The sequence below is a fragment of the Carassius gibelio genome, chromosome A7, assembly GCF_023724105.1.
Source record: "Carassius gibelio isolate Cgi1373 ecotype wild population from Czech Republic chromosome A7, carGib1.2-hapl.c, whole genome shotgun sequence".
NCBI classification, from domain to species: domain Eukaryota; kingdom Metazoa; phylum Chordata; class Actinopteri; order Cypriniformes; family Cyprinidae; genus Carassius; species Carassius gibelio.
Genome location: NC_068377.1, coordinates 7,324,934 through 7,341,339, shown reverse-complemented (window position 1 = coordinate 7,341,339; position 16,406 = coordinate 7,324,934). Strand labels below are relative to the sequence as shown.

Here is a 16,406-nt window from a genome sequence, read left to right as displayed (position 1 = left end):
AAAATGGCATGAGAAGGACTCTAGAAATAAATGTCTTCTCAGCTTTCACATCTTTTCAGCTGGCTGGAGTTCATAATGATTCTGCCTGAGTAATGCGAATAGGCTAGTTTCTGTAAAAAGCAGTGTCAGTTTTTTTTTTTTTTTTTTTTTTTTTTTTTGTTGTATTTTTATTACAATGATTTCTAAATTCTGGGGACTCGGGACTGGACACGCAGTTCACATGAATGACAGCATTGTCATGCTTTAATCCTTTTAAAACAATTTAAGCAAAATGTATTGTTAGTTATATTAGTATTATACAAAATTATATATTTTAGTCCTTTTACTATTTTCTTTGTTTCCTCCATCGTTGTAAATAATACATTTTTTCATTATTATTTATATTATTTGTATTGTTGTTATTTAAATAATTTTATAAATGACTCTTATTAAGTGTAATGTTTACTTTTTTATTTTAGCCATTGAAACGATGTTCAGGTAAATGCATGAGACACCAGAGGCCCTATGTATAAAGCCACTCTTAAAATCCAAATTTTAGTCTCAAGTCTGTCAAAATTCTAAGAATGACGTCATTTTACTTTTATTCTTAGACTTAAGAATAAGTGTGATTCATAAAGGTTCCTAAGTGTTAAGACTAGGTCTTAGCTCCTAAATTATTTAAGAGAGCTGGAGAGGTCTCCTAACCAGTAAGGAGTAACAAGATGGCAGCAGAGAGGAGGAGGCGGCGCAGTTTCCAACAACGTAAGAATGTGTTGGAATTATATGATGACAGAGAGTTGATCAAACGACACAGGCTTGATCGTCAGGGTATTCTTTTTGTTACTGACCTAGTCAGAAATTCAATAACTTCTCCCACTGTAAGAAATTATGCTTTAACTGCTGAAATGAAAGTTATAATGACTCTGCGTTTCTTGGCAACTGGAAAAATGCAGCAATGCACCAGTGATGACTTAGGGCCATCACAGTCCACAGTTAGCAGGGTCTTAAATACCACTGTTGCTGCACTAACCATACCAGACATAGTGAGGCAGTTAATTGACTTCCCAACTGACCTTCAAACTATACGGCAAAAGCAAGCAGATTTTATGAGGATTGCGGGTTTCCCTGGAGTTGTAGGAACCATCGATGGCACCCATGTACGCATCATTGCTCCAACTGTAAATGAGGAGACATACATCAATCGAAAAGGATTCCACAGCATCAATGTTCAAGTCGTATTTGATGCCAATTACAAGATCCTCGATCTTCTGCCAAAATGGCCAGGGTCAACACATGATGCTCTGGTTCTTTCCCAGAGTGGCCTCACTGGGTTATTCGAACAAAATTATGTTCGCCCTGGATGTCATCTGCTGGGAGACTCGGTTACCCTTTAAAACACTGGCTTCTCACCCCTTACAGAAGACCTCAAGGAGAACAGCAGCTCAATTATAACAGGTACTGTACTGGACTGAACTGTAGACAAGATACCAATTTTGTTCAATGAGTACATTCTTGACTTATCTGACCTATGTTCTTTTATTGTTTTTGTGTCATGAAGAGCACACAAAGTAACACGAGCCGTGGTGGAGAGAGGAATTGAACAGCTGAAGAGCAGATTCCATGTCCTTCATGGAGAGATTCGACATTCACCTGAGCGTGCTTGTCGCATTATTATGGCTTGTGGCATTTTGCACAATATTTGCAAAGCTCGTAACCTCCCATTGCTTGATGATGATGATAATGATGATGACGATGAAAATGAGGACCATGGTGATGATGACAGTGATCATGATTATGATGAGAATGATGACAATACCACCGAACACACATTACAAAGCATTTCGGGGAGAGCATCATTCATGGACTGCTTTGCTAACTCACATTTTGGGTAAGCAAACTTGTAGACAATAAGTAACAACAAACAAATTTTTCCTTACACAATTTTATTACACAAAGCATATTTACAATCATTGAGTATTCTTAATTCTTTTCAGTTTTAATGAGTAATATTCATTTTGAATTTCCAGCAACTTAACTTGCAATTTGAGCTTTTTTCTTTTAAGGGACTCAATGTGATCCTCAGTGGCTGCGCCCTGTGCAAATCCAGTGTCTTGTGAGGAAGAAGGCTCATCTGGAGGACACACGGAGATGTCCTGAGATGATACAGGAGAAGATGCATCTGATGGACCGGCTCCAGAATTATCCACACTACATTCACATGCAGAAAATATTAAACAGTGCAAACATGTTTATTCAATTCATTGTGGTGACTGAAATACTATCAATTTATTAAAAAGACACATTACATGCATACATTATTACATGCATAATTTTCTTCTTACCATCTTTGTAACTCCTTCAATTTGAGAAGTGCAGGGTCTGGGGCATCTGGAATGCCACAAATAGAGGGATTGGCCATTCCAAGTATCTCCTCTACTATTTCACCAATCTCAGACAGAGGTTTACATGGAGGGCCCCCACCTCTTTGACAAGAACTCAGCTGCTGACCACATGGAGACAATCATTTAATATAAAATGGTTTAATAAGCTAAAATAAAATGTACCTGTGGCTCGCATGCTTTGTTTATATTCTGCAATTTCCTTGCGTGTTGTTGCCAACACATTGTACCACCTTTTCTCACAATCCTCTGCTGAACGTCTTGTCCGAGGAAATGCTGCATTTACTGTCAGAACAATCTGTTGCCATGCATTTTTTTTTCTTTGCTTGTTAAAGTTGGACTGAATTTTCCTCTTATCACATCCTTCCATTTAAGGACTGACTGCACTAGAAGATTTTCTTCCTTGGACCAGTTTGGTTTTCTTTTTGCATCCATTTTTTTTTTAAACAATTTGCAACGTTTGTCTTCCCTTTATATACAGCTGTGAGTGCAATTTTGAATTATGTGATTCATCAGCCTAATTACTTAAATAGCATCACATTTGTCCATTTAATTATTGTGCTGAAACTCTATTAAAATTGTGTGAAATAAATGCATGTACTTATTTGTAATTTTTTTTTTTGCACAAGGCAAAAACGAATTATTGTAAATAAATTGAAATATTGAAATAATTGTTATGTCTTAATAAAATATTGAATTAATTGTGTCATGCTGCTGTGACCTCACCCTTGCAGGCTCACTATTGGCTGATTCAAAGGTTCAGGGCGGACATTTTGGGTTAACATCATTGTAGTCCTTAGTTCACAGCACTTAAGTCCCACTTCAGTCAGCACTTAAGAATCAGTCTTATACTTTACTGAAAGTTGCTTTTAGCTGCTTTATAAATGTCTCCTACTCTTAGAAAAGTCCTACTCTTTACTAAGTATTTTCTGACACTTAAGTCAAAGCTTAAGACTATTCTTAAGAGCATTTCTTAGAAGTTTTATACATACGGGCCCAGATCTTTTGGCGCTTTTGGTGTTTTTCAGGTTTCTTTTTATTATAGATTTGCCCTTGCATTTAAATATCTCCTTCAAAACGGTAGTGATTTCAAAGCAAGGTATGTTCTTTAACACAAATCAAACATTGCTTTTCATCAGGAGCCAGTAGCCAGGTTATTTCTCTCACTACTAACTTTCTGTCTTCTTCTAGAAAAAGGACAAAGGCTATGGAATATTTGATTGGATTGATCCAGAACTTCCCATATGAGGACCCACAGTAACTTCAAGAGGACATGGAAAGGGTGCGTCCAAAGCTTAGACAGGTAATGTCATGAAACATGCCCCATTATCTCTTTGTTAGCTGACTGTTTCTAATGGGTTATTTTAACTGTTAATTATCAAAATGATATCTGCCTTACATATTTCACTTCTACAGGTGTGCTCTTTATTGAACTCTGGCAACAGACTTTAAAGAATATGTGAGTGGATCAATGGGAATATCGTTTACATCAGCATGATGACAGTGTTTATGAGGGGGTTTGTGGTGCTCACGTGCAATGTTTACACGAGTGGACTGTTATCACTCTCACTGGACCTGTAAGACAGAATTCGGGAACAGTTAACTAAACCGAATTCTAGAAAACTGAGTGGAAGCGTTTGGGAGTTTTTAAAGTGAGATAATGGACTAAAGCATTTGTATAGACAAAGCTGTTTAAAAAGAAGACCATAAACACCATCTTGTGGTGAAACTGGGAAAATAATTATTATCTGGGAAAATAATTATTATCGCCTGCTGGTAAACTGCAAGTACTGCAGGATTGTTACTTCGTTATGACATTAGAATCAATTAAAATCAATAATGAAACGGGGATAAGCAGCACAGACAGTTTTGTAAGAAATGTTTTACAATTTTGCCTCTTAGAATGCTTTACTGGTGAGTCCACTTCTACATTAAAAGACATTTCAGAATAAAATAAATAATGAACGTATATCATGATGCTATGTAGTAGTCTAAAAAATATTCTGGTTAATTGTTATTATTAGTAGTAATGATAATAACAATGACTTTTTCAAATATTTTTTGTATTATTATTAATATATTTTCATTTGTCCTTTATAAGTTCAAGGTGTCGTAAATCCTTTAGATATTTTAATAGAGATTTTTTATATCTATTTTTAAAGAGTACGTAATCCAGTGCTGGTGGATTAGATTGATTTGATATTACACATCTGCCATTAGCAGAAATCCCATTTCCCTTTAGCTAGTCTTAGTCAACCAGCCCTGGATCCTAATAAATTCCTTTGCTGGGTTCCTCAGTGCTATTTCACGGGTGGTCAGCAGAGTCTGCTGACTGATAGTTTTCCTCCCCTCTCCTGGGTCCAGAATGGGGACAGTTGCTGTGGGCTCAACAATGCTGTTGTGGGGCCCATGCGAGAGGCCAGGGGGCTCTGGTTTTGTTCTGCTCCCCTCACACTTAAAATCTGAGGTGCAGATCAGAATTCAGGCAGACAGGAGTTGGCTGGATATTAGAGGGTGTTTCTGGAGATGGCAGCTGGTCTACGCGGTGGGCAGCAGCAGGTAAACACTAGGCCTGTTGGCGGCACCTTCCGAGCCCTGACAGATAAAACCCTGCTCTTCCCTGAAGACCTCCAGTCAGCTGCGACATCAGTCATACAAGGTCTAGTTTAGGCATTCATTGGAAGCCAGAACTACATATATTATACAGTAGTGGAGAATGACTATCATTGCATTAGAAAATAACTAGAAATGAGTTAAAACCATGAAGCCGTGACACTTTCATGAAGCTGAAAAACAAGTGGCATTGAAGTGATTTTTTATGAAGTCAAGTTCACTCAGGTAGTTCATTACACATAATTTGAATGTAATGTTTCACAATATATGTTGTTCTATGATATACACTTTTAAGCTGTTGTTCTTTAAAAATAAACCCACCTTTGATATTTTGTAGACTTAACGATTTAATGAGTCTAGTACATTTTTAAGTGTGGTTCAAGTTCCCAAATACTTTAGGAGCCACTGTATATTATGTTCAAAAAATAGTATCATCCAAAAAATTAAAAATTGGTCATTCCACACCTGTACAAAAGAAGATATTTTGGAGTTGAAACAATACTGGGTCCCATTGTCTTTCATTTCTTATTCAAATTTAATACTTTTATCTTCAGTCAGTCACATAGGTTTAGATCGACATGAGGACGAGTAAATGATGGCAGAATGTCCACGGATGGCACTAGAGTCTACTGTAGAGTGTTAATATTTGTATAATCCATAAATGATACATCATCTTTTCAGATATTGTGTGTGTGAGTGAGAGAGCAAGGGGGTGACTAATTTCAAATGCAGAACAGAAGAACATGAACTTAGCGGGTGTAAGACAGAGGGCTGAGTCTGTGAAAGAGAGTTAGAGGAGCAATGTTTCTTTGGTTTCCTTTCAGTTGTGGAACAGAGTGGATGGGGCCAGCGAAAGGGAGGGAGGCCGAGAAAATGAAGCAGGACGCTGGAAGGTTTCAGAAAATGTTCAGGAATTTCGGGAGCAGGTGGCGAGTGGTGACATGAAAGGACGACGTGACAAATGCAACCGACGGGCACTTGAAAAAAAAAAAGGCCTCAAGTTGAATGGTGGCATAGTATCTCCTTTTTTTGCCTTGGTGCCTCATACCCCCCCACTCTTTCCCTCACACACACACACACACACACAAGCTCCAATCTCAGCATTGAGCTGCTCGCTCCCTCGCATGGTTCATGATGTGGATGATAAATGCGCAATTCCTATTCACAGCACAGACAAGAAAGGTTCAGCCACTTCACTCAGATGAAGGTGATAGTGGGGGGTGGTTAGGGAGCATGTGGCCATGAGGGAAGCTAGTTGAGTTTTGGCTACGGATCATACGATATACGTTAATATAACAATTCAATTCTGATGTAATGATCTCAACTGACAACATAAATATTCATGCTCATGTTTCTGTAACATCCAACAAAGGCGCAGTCGTAAACTTGGAATATGATCATTTGTGTTTTGAAAATGAATGATGTTATTTATTTAAAAAAAAAAAAAAAATAAGGCTTCATTATATCTGTCTGTTTCATGCTGAAATATTTATTGGTAATCAAAATAAATAGAAAAAATTATCATTTATGACACCTCATGTAAGTTTTGTACTCCATCGCCATCCCCCAGTTACATTACATAATGTAAATAATACCAGTTACCAACGATACTTGCATTCATTTGTGTTAGGGCTCATGTCAGTCCCGCTTTTGTGTTCTACAGAAGAAAGAAAGACTTGAGTGAAGTAAATGATGACAACATTGAATTTTGAATTTTTCGATCCCTACACTTCACCTTCCGGTGTTATCTTAGATAGCTCAAACCATTTAGAGTAAACAAAGACAGCACAAGCACATTTATAAAGCAAATCATTTAACAATGATGATGTTTGAAAATCACATACTGCCCTACTATTTAATAACAGTAAGTGAACGCAGGACTATTCACAGTGTTCTTAAAACAGTAGGCCAACATTTCCCGGATGACCGGCTGTTTCTGCCAAGATTCTAAAGTGTGCATCCAATGGACATTTACTATCCCATCAGGCCAAGTGAGAGGATTTGTGAATGGCAGTAAGACCGTTGTTGGAACTGACTCTGGTATGTCACATGACAATGACAATATGATAAATGTTGTACATCTGGATTACATTCATACCACAGACACACACAGAACCAGGTTCTCAACTCTGGTCCTCGAGTTCCATTTTCCTGCAGAGTTTAGCTCTAACGCTGACCATTCACACCTGAGGAAGCTACTCGTATGGTGCGTTCCAAACTGGGATATATCGCCCTAAGAAGGGCACTTCGGAGTTAAAACAATCATGGCTGCCATATTGAAGGGTCGTTCCAAACCGAACAGGACCAACATTACCTGATATGCACTTCTCACATATGAACAGAGTTCAGTTTTTGTATGTCAGATCTTGGAAAGGCAAACCTTCAAAAGGTAGCGCTTTAACCATTGGAACAGTGTGTATAAGGGGAGCAATGTTGCTTCTTCTTCTGAAACCGCAGACACAGAGATGCCAAAAGCCAAAGACACAGTATTATCTCAAACCTCAGTTGGTAGCAAAGGTGCGTGAAATAGTCCGAGTTCTTTCTTTCTTCCAGTCTCCCGACTGATGCCTGTTGGCCTGTCTGCAGTGTGTTTCAAAACAGAACATCAAAGACTGTCTGCTGGGGATACCAGATAATACTTTGACAATAAAAGAAGGATATCACCTGCTTGATACATGAGAGAACAGCGTTTATTTACTCAACAGACCAATCCTTTCTCTCCTCAGCAAGGTTCAACATTCACTTCCTCTAGATGCTGTTATTTTCAGATTCTGTTTTAGCTGTACACATAAGACATATCTTCAGTTTCCTGCTTAATTAATATTTTGTGAATTTAAAAGGGTTTCAGCTGCTCCTTTTTTTTTTTTTTTTTGGAGGCATGTGACACATAGACCCTTACCAGGCAATTGCCGATATAGGCTATATTTCATATTTTAATCATTTAATTTTATAGTGTTATGTGTGCCATATATGAATTCAGTTAAATTTGGCAACATTAATATTAAGTATTTTTTTGTGTACGTTTTTTCATTCAAAATTTTTAATTCAGACTATTATTAGTTCATTAGACTAATGAAATAACAACATATCATGACTTAAAAGGATAGACAGTGAAAGTATGTTTTTGTATTAACACAAAAATATATCAAAATATATTCTTTTACAGGTCTGAAATATGTAAATGACAGAATTTTCATTTAACTTTTTTCATTGTTTACATTTTATTATATATATATATATTGTAACCAAAGCTGTGTGAGCACAATAAAAAAATACAAATCACGCAAGACGAGTGGTTTTTGAAGCTCAAGTTTTATTCTAGTTAACCTCATGTCTAAGATGGGTCAGCAAGATTGTGCATTTCAGACCAGTGACCGGTTTGTGAACAATAAGAATAAATCAAACCATGACGTTGTATTTCAGGATCAACACATTTTGAACCTTGGGAATGAATACCATATTGAACTAAAAGACACTAAAGGTTTGTTTACAACATAATTGAGACATAAGGCCAAGCTTTTATAGCTCAGGACCTCCATATAGTCTCTTTTCATCGATTGCATGACAGTCTCTTGGTGTGTGTTTGTGAATCGCACCGGTATACATGCTATTTTTCATCATTCAGTTGAATTTTTATTTCCACCTTGAGGTAAAATAGATTCCTGATACTACAGAGGATAATATATCTGTGTCCTCTGGGTCCTGGATCACCTCTCCCATCATTCCTAGCTTATCGCCGCATCTCTTTCAGCAAATCATTTCTAGACTCAATGCAAACATATAGCAGCACCATTTCAAAGGCTATAGGGAGTGAAACTAACCAACCAACAACCAACCAACAGAAAACCAAGTAAAGAATCCCATGAGTACTGAATATATGGGACTTTACGAGGATAATTTGATGGGTTTATGCAAAAAAGATGAAGGGAAACATCACTGCTGATTGTAGCTGATTGTGGACATGCCAGGTCTTGTGTTCAGAACAAGCGTAAGAAGCCACTTATACATGAATATCTGCACTGTGTTAAATTACTACAAGACAAAATAATGGCTTTGTAAGTACACATGGCATTCACAAACTCATAACGGTGTCATTTTTCAAATAAAAGCTCCATAAACTCATCAAGATGGGCTAGAAGAGGCTTAAGTGGATATACAGTCTCCTTTAATGAAACAAGCTAAAAAAAAACTCGAAAGAGTTTATGGCACCAATTCCATTCAATGTGCTTTCTACTCGCTCGCATCAGGACCCAGTAGGATGACGATTAACATGTTCATTTGCATTTTACAACAGGACTTACAGGCATGGTTTACCCCCCTCCCCCTCCAAAAAAACCCAAAACAATAAAATAACATAACATAACATAAAAAAAAAAACTAAAGTAAAATCCCAGGCTAAATCAATGCTAAATCATGACTGTAGTTTGAGGTATTGTGGGTATAACAGGATCATTTGACTATTTTTCATCTGCTTTTTTTTGTTTTTTTGTATTTATTTTTTTTTCTTTTGTTTTGGGAATAGCATAGCGTAGAAATCACATTAACAAAAATTGATCACATAAAAAAAAAAAAAAAAAAAAAAAAAACTACCAAAAGAACCGAAGTTGTCAATAATATCATCATTTTCTATGAGAAAATTAAAACCTATTACATGGCATTGTATTGACATTTCATATAAACAAAACCAAAAATAGCAGCAAAAACAAGACAAGAGAAAGAAGCATGTCTTTCCATTTGAAAGTTTCATACTTGCTGGAAATCCCTCCATAGCAGCTAAAAATGAGGAGTGTCTTCTCCCAGGTTCTCCTCTTAAGTTATTCCTCAAGATACAAAAGTCTCAGTTCTGCCTTAACTCTTTGATGTCCAGCCATCACCCTTTTTTGCCTCCCTCTACCATCTTTAACACCTCTCCTCTTCATCGTCCTCCCCTTCCAGAGATCCACAAGACAACTGACATCTCTGGGTTTGTGCAAAATCTACTAGAAGCCACAACTTTTGTTTTAATAATAACTAGACCAGAGTACATCAACTTAGAAAAATACTTTAACTATGGTGTCACGAGTTAGTAACTAGCGGGTCGTTATACATACTTCAAATGTAGGTACTCTTGGGTATTCGTGCATACTGGCCTTAAGAGGGGAACTGAAAAAATAAATAGTTCTTAATCTTTGATTTAACATCATAGTGTTTCTATAGCTCTACGTGCGCCTTAAACATTCCCTAGCATCCATTCGTTCTCGCAGGAGGACCACTAACTACACTGTAGGCTTCAGTTTAAGCCTTTAATGAGCAAATATCTTCTCAATGTCCCCCTCTTCTTCTTTCTCTAACAGACCACTAACACCATAGATAAAGAGACCTGCTCTGTCAACCCTTCCTCCACTCCATGTTTTCCCCCATTGTTTTAACAACTGTGGATTTCTTTCTTTCTATATTTTTTTTCTTCTTTTCTTCTAAAAGTCAGCCTTAAACGACGAACTGAAAGTGCTTTTTATCTTTTTTTAAATGGAATGGTTTTAGATAATAAATGAATCTAAACAAAAAGCAGACTGTGGACTGCACTGCAAGCTTGGCCGGGGAGCAGGTACAACATAAGCTTATTGTGTCATGGCAGTGATGACGATATACAGAAATGGCAGTGAAGGCATTAACGGTTTCGAAGAAATGTTTCCGTCTGGCCTCAAGATGAAACCTAAGTCCCTGGCAATCCACAGCCTTCTAGATCATAATACAAATACATGCGTAAAAAATATACTAAGGATACATAAACCATTTTGGAAGAGAAGAGAATCTTGTTAGGGGATCTGTCAAGGAAATATAATAAAGTGACTAAAGGCATGGCAAGCGGGATATATTTACACGGCTAGACTGCAGAAAAAGCAGGGACCACTCGTAGCAAGTGTACTATGAGAGAAACAAATCGAACATACAAATAACGTCTCCTCACTTTCAAAAATATTTTTTGACACACTTGAAATAAAAATACCTGACGTTGTTTTTTAGCGACAAGTCAGGGCAAGTCACAACTACTGTTGTCGTTTATAAAATACTTAAATCCTAGATAGCCTATACCATTTTCGCTTGTTTTATTTTGGACTTAGGACATAGAGGGGGAGCCAAAGGGCAGAATTGAGATTTCCATTCATTCCTTGTCCTCCACTTGTGGTCCTGGCCAGCGATAGCCCAGTCGTCAAAACCACAGGGGATGCCGCTTAGCAGTCGACAGTCAGAGCGTGCTGAGGGACAAGTTGTCGAGGTATTGGTCGGATAGTGGGGTGCAGGTGTGAGCCCGTTTTCCATTTGTCCCATGAAGCCTTTGGCCAAAGCCCATACCCAACAGAATCAAAGTTGAAGAGATTCATCGCACTCAAGATGATTAACGATCCATTCAGATATTAATGTCTCTAACGTCTGTGGGAGTGCAAGAGAGGTCCACGTCCTCCTCCGCTCTTTTGGTCTCTGTGGAGATGTTGTGCTGCTGAGCTTGTCTGAGACTAGATTCCAGCAGGGACTCGATCTGTTCCTGACACGATCGCAGACAGTCCTTTTGAAGACAAATAGGGAGATCAGCAACAATGACAGGGGAAAGTGATGTACTGGGTCTTCTGGGAAAATATATACGGAAGGCGGAACACTTACAGGGTCGCTTCTGATGACTTGTGAGAGGAAGTTGGTGAGGTTCTGGGATGAGAGGCAACTGTCACTGCTTTTCAGGTACAACCCCTGCACCGCTGCGGCAACGCTACCGGCCGCGATCATGGATGGAGGGCTTGCGATGAAGTTAACATCTGAAAATAACAAATGGACCCTGGTTAGAACTCAGGAAATTCTCAAGAAAGCCAACTGGCCCACAGAATAAGAATCATTATGAGGAATAAAATGGGCAATATTGGATAAGACGCTAGGGTTTAGATTGAGCTCATAATGAAGCATAGCATGACTAAACTATAATGGGAGCAGGGTTGATAGAGGACAGTCCGTGACATTTGGGGCCCGACACCATTCTGCTGCAGGGCTCAAAGCCTTTGTGGGGAGCAAGAGGACTTTGCTGTAGGTCCAGGGCCAGCTACCCCCTACTGCAGCCCTCTCATTCCCAAAATGTCCCATAAATCATGTCTCTATGTGCACATTAATGCTAAAAATTCATAGAAATCTTAGGGGTTTCAAGATATTACCATTTCCTAGTATACACAGAATACAGAATACACAGGCCCACAACTTCCTCAAAATGGCTGCATGGCATTCGAACCTTGAACGGCCCTTCACATGGACAATAAGTGGAGCTAATAAATCAATGCGGCCTCTTTCCCTTATATTCTCACTTTGCGCTTTGCCCACACATGGTGAACAGAGAAACACAACTGCCTTTCTTAAAGGAAGTCATCTAGCATTGCTAGCTCGGAGACGAGAGGGCAATTGTAAAGACAAATTGAGCATAAAAGCACGGGAGCCTTCACCCCAGCCCATTCATTTCATTCACGAGCACCCACCCCCTTCCCAGTATCTGTCCAACCACACTCTCCCTGGCTGAGATCCCAGGCTACTTCCCAAAGAAATGCTGGTCCTAAAACATAAAAGGGGAGCAAGCTGCGGTGATACCCACCATGTAAATGGAAGGACACAAAGAGTGGGGGATATACCAGAGTAGTTCCTTCCTGAAGCATTACTGGCTTATTCTAGCAGGTGATAAAATGACTGCTGTAGGTTGCACGACAATGAGGTGTATGGGAAAAAAAAATGTGATTTGCAGCCTAACATCTGTGCACATGCTCTAACTCATAGAAACCTGGACATCTAGACGTCTAGACATGGAAAAATATTAGGTTACAAAGCCCTTAACACAGAAAAATTACAGAAAACAGCTTCCTCTTTTTGGTTCACATGCACTGCGTGCATGGCAGTTGTGTTGTGAAGCAGGCAGTGCTTCTCAGGAGCCATGGTGCAGTAACAGCAACCACCACAAAAGGAAACAGACTTCCTCTCTCTTGCAGAGGCTCACACTGGTTTACAATAACTGTGAGTGAGGAATTAGGACAAGCGAGATGGCTCTTTCCATTGCAATAAAGAGTCTGCCTGATAGCAAAGTACTGAGTGAGGTAAGGGAGGCTCGTTCAATGCGTGTTCATAATAAAGTACTCAAAACTTTTGCTTGGCCAGCTATTATTCTTAGAAGGCAAATTCTCTTCCATATATTGCATGAACAAAAATGACCAAAGTAAACCTGAACACAAACAGTAAAACATACCTGTTGCACAGAGGGCCACAAATGTCTGGGCATGCTTGCGCAGTATCTGTTTGGAGCTCTGATGTATAGGCAGTTTGGCGAGGAAGTGTTCAATGAAATCATGTGGTGTGACTGAGGCAAGATCCCACTTCAGTTTATTTAGTGCCAGCAGTTCCATTTGCTGCGAAGGAGACATAAAAAAGCCTAAGTTTACAAAAATGAGCATTTCCCATATCCGATTTTACACTCTTGAAACGCTAGATGGAGATGTCGATTACTTGCACATGCCTACGTTCAATTAACGGACACATAAAAAGTACTAACACGTTTGTAACATGCGCGTTTATATTTATGTCTAAGGGGAGGCTTTCCACTTGCAGACCAATCCAATTATCTGGTTAAGACTTTTAATCCAAGACTTTCGTGTACCAATTCTTGCACTTTCATTTTAATTGGCTTAAGTAATAAATAAGAATTAAGTAATATAAGAAAACAATATCAAAACTGTAGAATTGTGCAGGGTTGAATAATTACCAATAATTCGCTGGGACGGACGGAGTTGTCCGTGTATATGCACAACTTTTCTGCAGTTAGTGGCACAGTCTCTTTCATCTTGGAGGCCAAAAACATACAAGTTGCTCCTAACAGCTGTAACCTGGTCTTTTTGGTGGGCTCCACAGATAAAAATCTGTCCAGGTAGTTCATAGCCAGCGGAAAAACTTCCTCTTCGCATTTCTGTTCTTCACAGACCTTTAAAGAAAAGAAAGTACACAAGATAAAATAAAGATCTCGTAGAATTGGCTGCTTTTTCAGCAAATATGTGATGAGAATAGAAAGAAACTAATATTTTGGTGAACATGATTTAAATAAACAAAGTGAAATTATTATTATTATTTTCTATGCTTTGATCTTATGGCGTTAACCCACGTGTTTAGCATCTGCACTTGCACTGGAAAGGGTTAAATTAGAAAAGAGACTTGTGCGGATGCTAAAAAGAGTGCTTAATCAGTTAACACAAAACTGAAGAGCTCGACAAAGTATAAATATTGCAATTTGCTGATGATGCTATTGGTCGTTGCTTTCTGAGGCAAAAAGGTGGCGTCCATGCTAGGTTCAGGAAACAATTTTCTAGTTCGTCATCTTTTCAAAAAATATTAAAAAATATAGGAAAATTGTTTCGCTCGATATAAAACACATGTAAATGTTATGTAACGCATGCTTTATTGAAAAAAAGCTAAATCTTTCGAATTAAATGACAAAAACGATGTGAAATGAATTGATTTCTAAAGCCCCAACATATACAAAGAGCAGAATGCGACATTTAGGAGAAGCGGGTGTTTCAAAAATTAATATAAATTATTCCAAAGCATTAAATCTAATGTTAAACATCTGTAAATCCAAATCATTCGATGGGAAATATAACCCGACCGTTTAAAATACGATGGTGAATTTAGAAATATAAAAAATATTATATTTTTAGACCATCGTGCAGGAGGTATATGGCAAACTGAAACAAAACTTTTAAGATACAAATATTACGTTTTCCTGCAAAAGTAAGGTTTAATTTATCACCGCGATTTAAAGAACAACTGCTAGGCGACTTTACACAAGTGATGTCAATATTTTTTCCATTTTAGAATTTAGAGATATAAAAAACTTAAACAAACGTCAACAAAGATGGCGTATAATAGCCTACTGGCACGAGTGAGAATGCATACGTGTACATTCGTATTAAATTGAAATCAAATCTAAATTCATTTATATTTTCTTTAGATTAATAAGAAAATAAACATGTGAATGGGGGGAGATAAGCGATTTAAATAAAAATGCGATAGGAAACTATGCAAAACGTGCTAGGTCTATGGATTAATATTAGGCTACTTTCGTAATAAAATTGTTTATTTTTAAATGCAAAAAATTACCAATAATAATCGGGCAGCATATTTCCATGTGCATAACAATGCTGAATAACTCAAATTACAATTATACTTATTTAGGCTACATTTATTAAACAGTTCTTGGGGTCCAAAGAGCAAGAGCAGAATCATCATGAGGCAAACTTGTGTCGCTAATATAGTACGAAAAGACAACTATTATCCAAAACAAACCTCGAGCATCCATGTGGCGACGATTTTCCTCATTTTAGGTGCAATTTCTTTCTGAACACACTTGAAATAATTTGGTGATGGAAGGTAGTTTTCCTCTGCTTTGAGCATTGTCTGTAAGACTCGGTCATTCAACAGGTTGCTATCTTGGTAAGCTCTTCTAATGGTATCCACTTCACAGCAAAACAGCTGGTGCTCCATGACTTCAGCGGTGCCCGAGGTTTAGCGGTGACAAAAAAAGAAAACTGGATCTCGTGTCGGACACTGGTCCCGTGGATGCTTTGCTGCCTCTGCTGAACCCTCTAAAACTCTCGCTGCAGCTCCGCTTGACAAAACTCCCCTATGACGTGCCTGTTGTTAAGGGAAGATCAAAGCAGCTGCGAGCCTGTGAGAGCGCGAGAGGCTGTCTGATCAGGGCGGAGGATCAATCTTAACAGAACTATCTTCTCTGGAGTTTGGGCTCCCTCCTTTAGCAGTGTGGAAATAGGAGGTCCTACTCCGGGTGACGAGCGACCAAGGAGAATCGGTGGGGGGTATGCTGGGGTGGGGGTGAAGGGGGCAGGCTGCTAGTGTTGTGGGTATCGGGGGTGAAAAGACGGGGTAAAAGGGTCTGAAGATGTGTGTGTTGGTAAAGTTTTGGTAGGGGGCGGTATAATAGCCCCAAATCAAGGTGCCCCTGCACTTTCGCATCGAGAAACTCAGCTGCACTCTCTCAGTGTAACTACAGAGCTCAGAACTCAAAGTTTTGTTCATGTCAAATTCAAAGTCTACATTAGCTAACAGTCGTTTTCAGATGAGACGCTTTTGTGTCTGTGTGGCACAGTCATTTTAATTAATTTTTTTTTTTTTTTACAAGAGTAATTTATACATACACTTGAATGTGGTTTCCATATTTGAGACAACTGTGTGGCGAAGACATAAAAGTAAACTTTTTTGGGTTACCCTAAAAGAAGGAAGCAGAAATTATTCTAAACCAATGAACGAGAACGACTGTTGCCAGGCAGAACTGCGGCACTAGCTTTCATCTCAAAACTCCTCTTGCAGATGTATAATGTAGAAAATACTTTGAAAAACTTTAAGAAATCT

General features: G+C 38.5%; 2 protein-coding genes and 1 long non-coding RNA gene across 3 annotated transcripts; 2 read left to right on the top strand and 1 right to left on the bottom strand.

Moving 5' to 3' along the window:
* The first annotated feature begins 1,053 nt into the window (after window positions 1-1,053).
* LOC128016292 (putative nuclease HARBI1) lies at window positions 1,054-2,290 on the top strand. Its single transcript, XM_052600783.1, has 3 exons — window positions 1,054-1,434; window positions 1,538-1,867; window positions 2,043-2,290. Exons 1-3 carry the CDS (start codon window positions 1,340-1,342, stop codon window positions 2,053-2,055), a joined length of 438 nt encoding a protein of 145 aa, XP_052456743.1. The 5' UTR covers window positions 1,054-1,339; the 3' UTR covers window positions 2,056-2,290.
* A 798-nt stretch (window positions 2,291-3,088) lies between these two features.
* On the top strand, window positions 3,089-4,080 carry LOC128016291 (uncharacterized). Its single transcript, XR_008184130.1, has 3 exons — window positions 3,089-3,477; window positions 3,570-3,681; window positions 3,795-4,080. It is a non-coding gene; the product is annotated as an uncharacterized LOC128016291 (long non-coding RNA).
* Window positions 4,081-8,284: 4,204 nt separating this feature from the next.
* On the bottom strand, window positions 8,285-15,789 carry LOC128016536 (G1/S-specific cyclin-D1-like). Its single transcript, XM_052601103.1, has 5 exons — window positions 15,324-15,789; window positions 13,750-13,965; window positions 13,237-13,396; window positions 11,631-11,779; window positions 8,285-11,535 (listed from the first exon to the last, which is right to left on the bottom strand). Exons 1-5 carry the CDS (start codon window positions 15,519-15,521, stop codon window positions 11,380-11,382), a joined length of 879 nt encoding a protein of 292 aa, XP_052457063.1. The 5' UTR covers window positions 15,522-15,789; the 3' UTR covers window positions 8,285-11,379.
* Window positions 15,790-16,406: the final 617 nt, after the last annotated feature.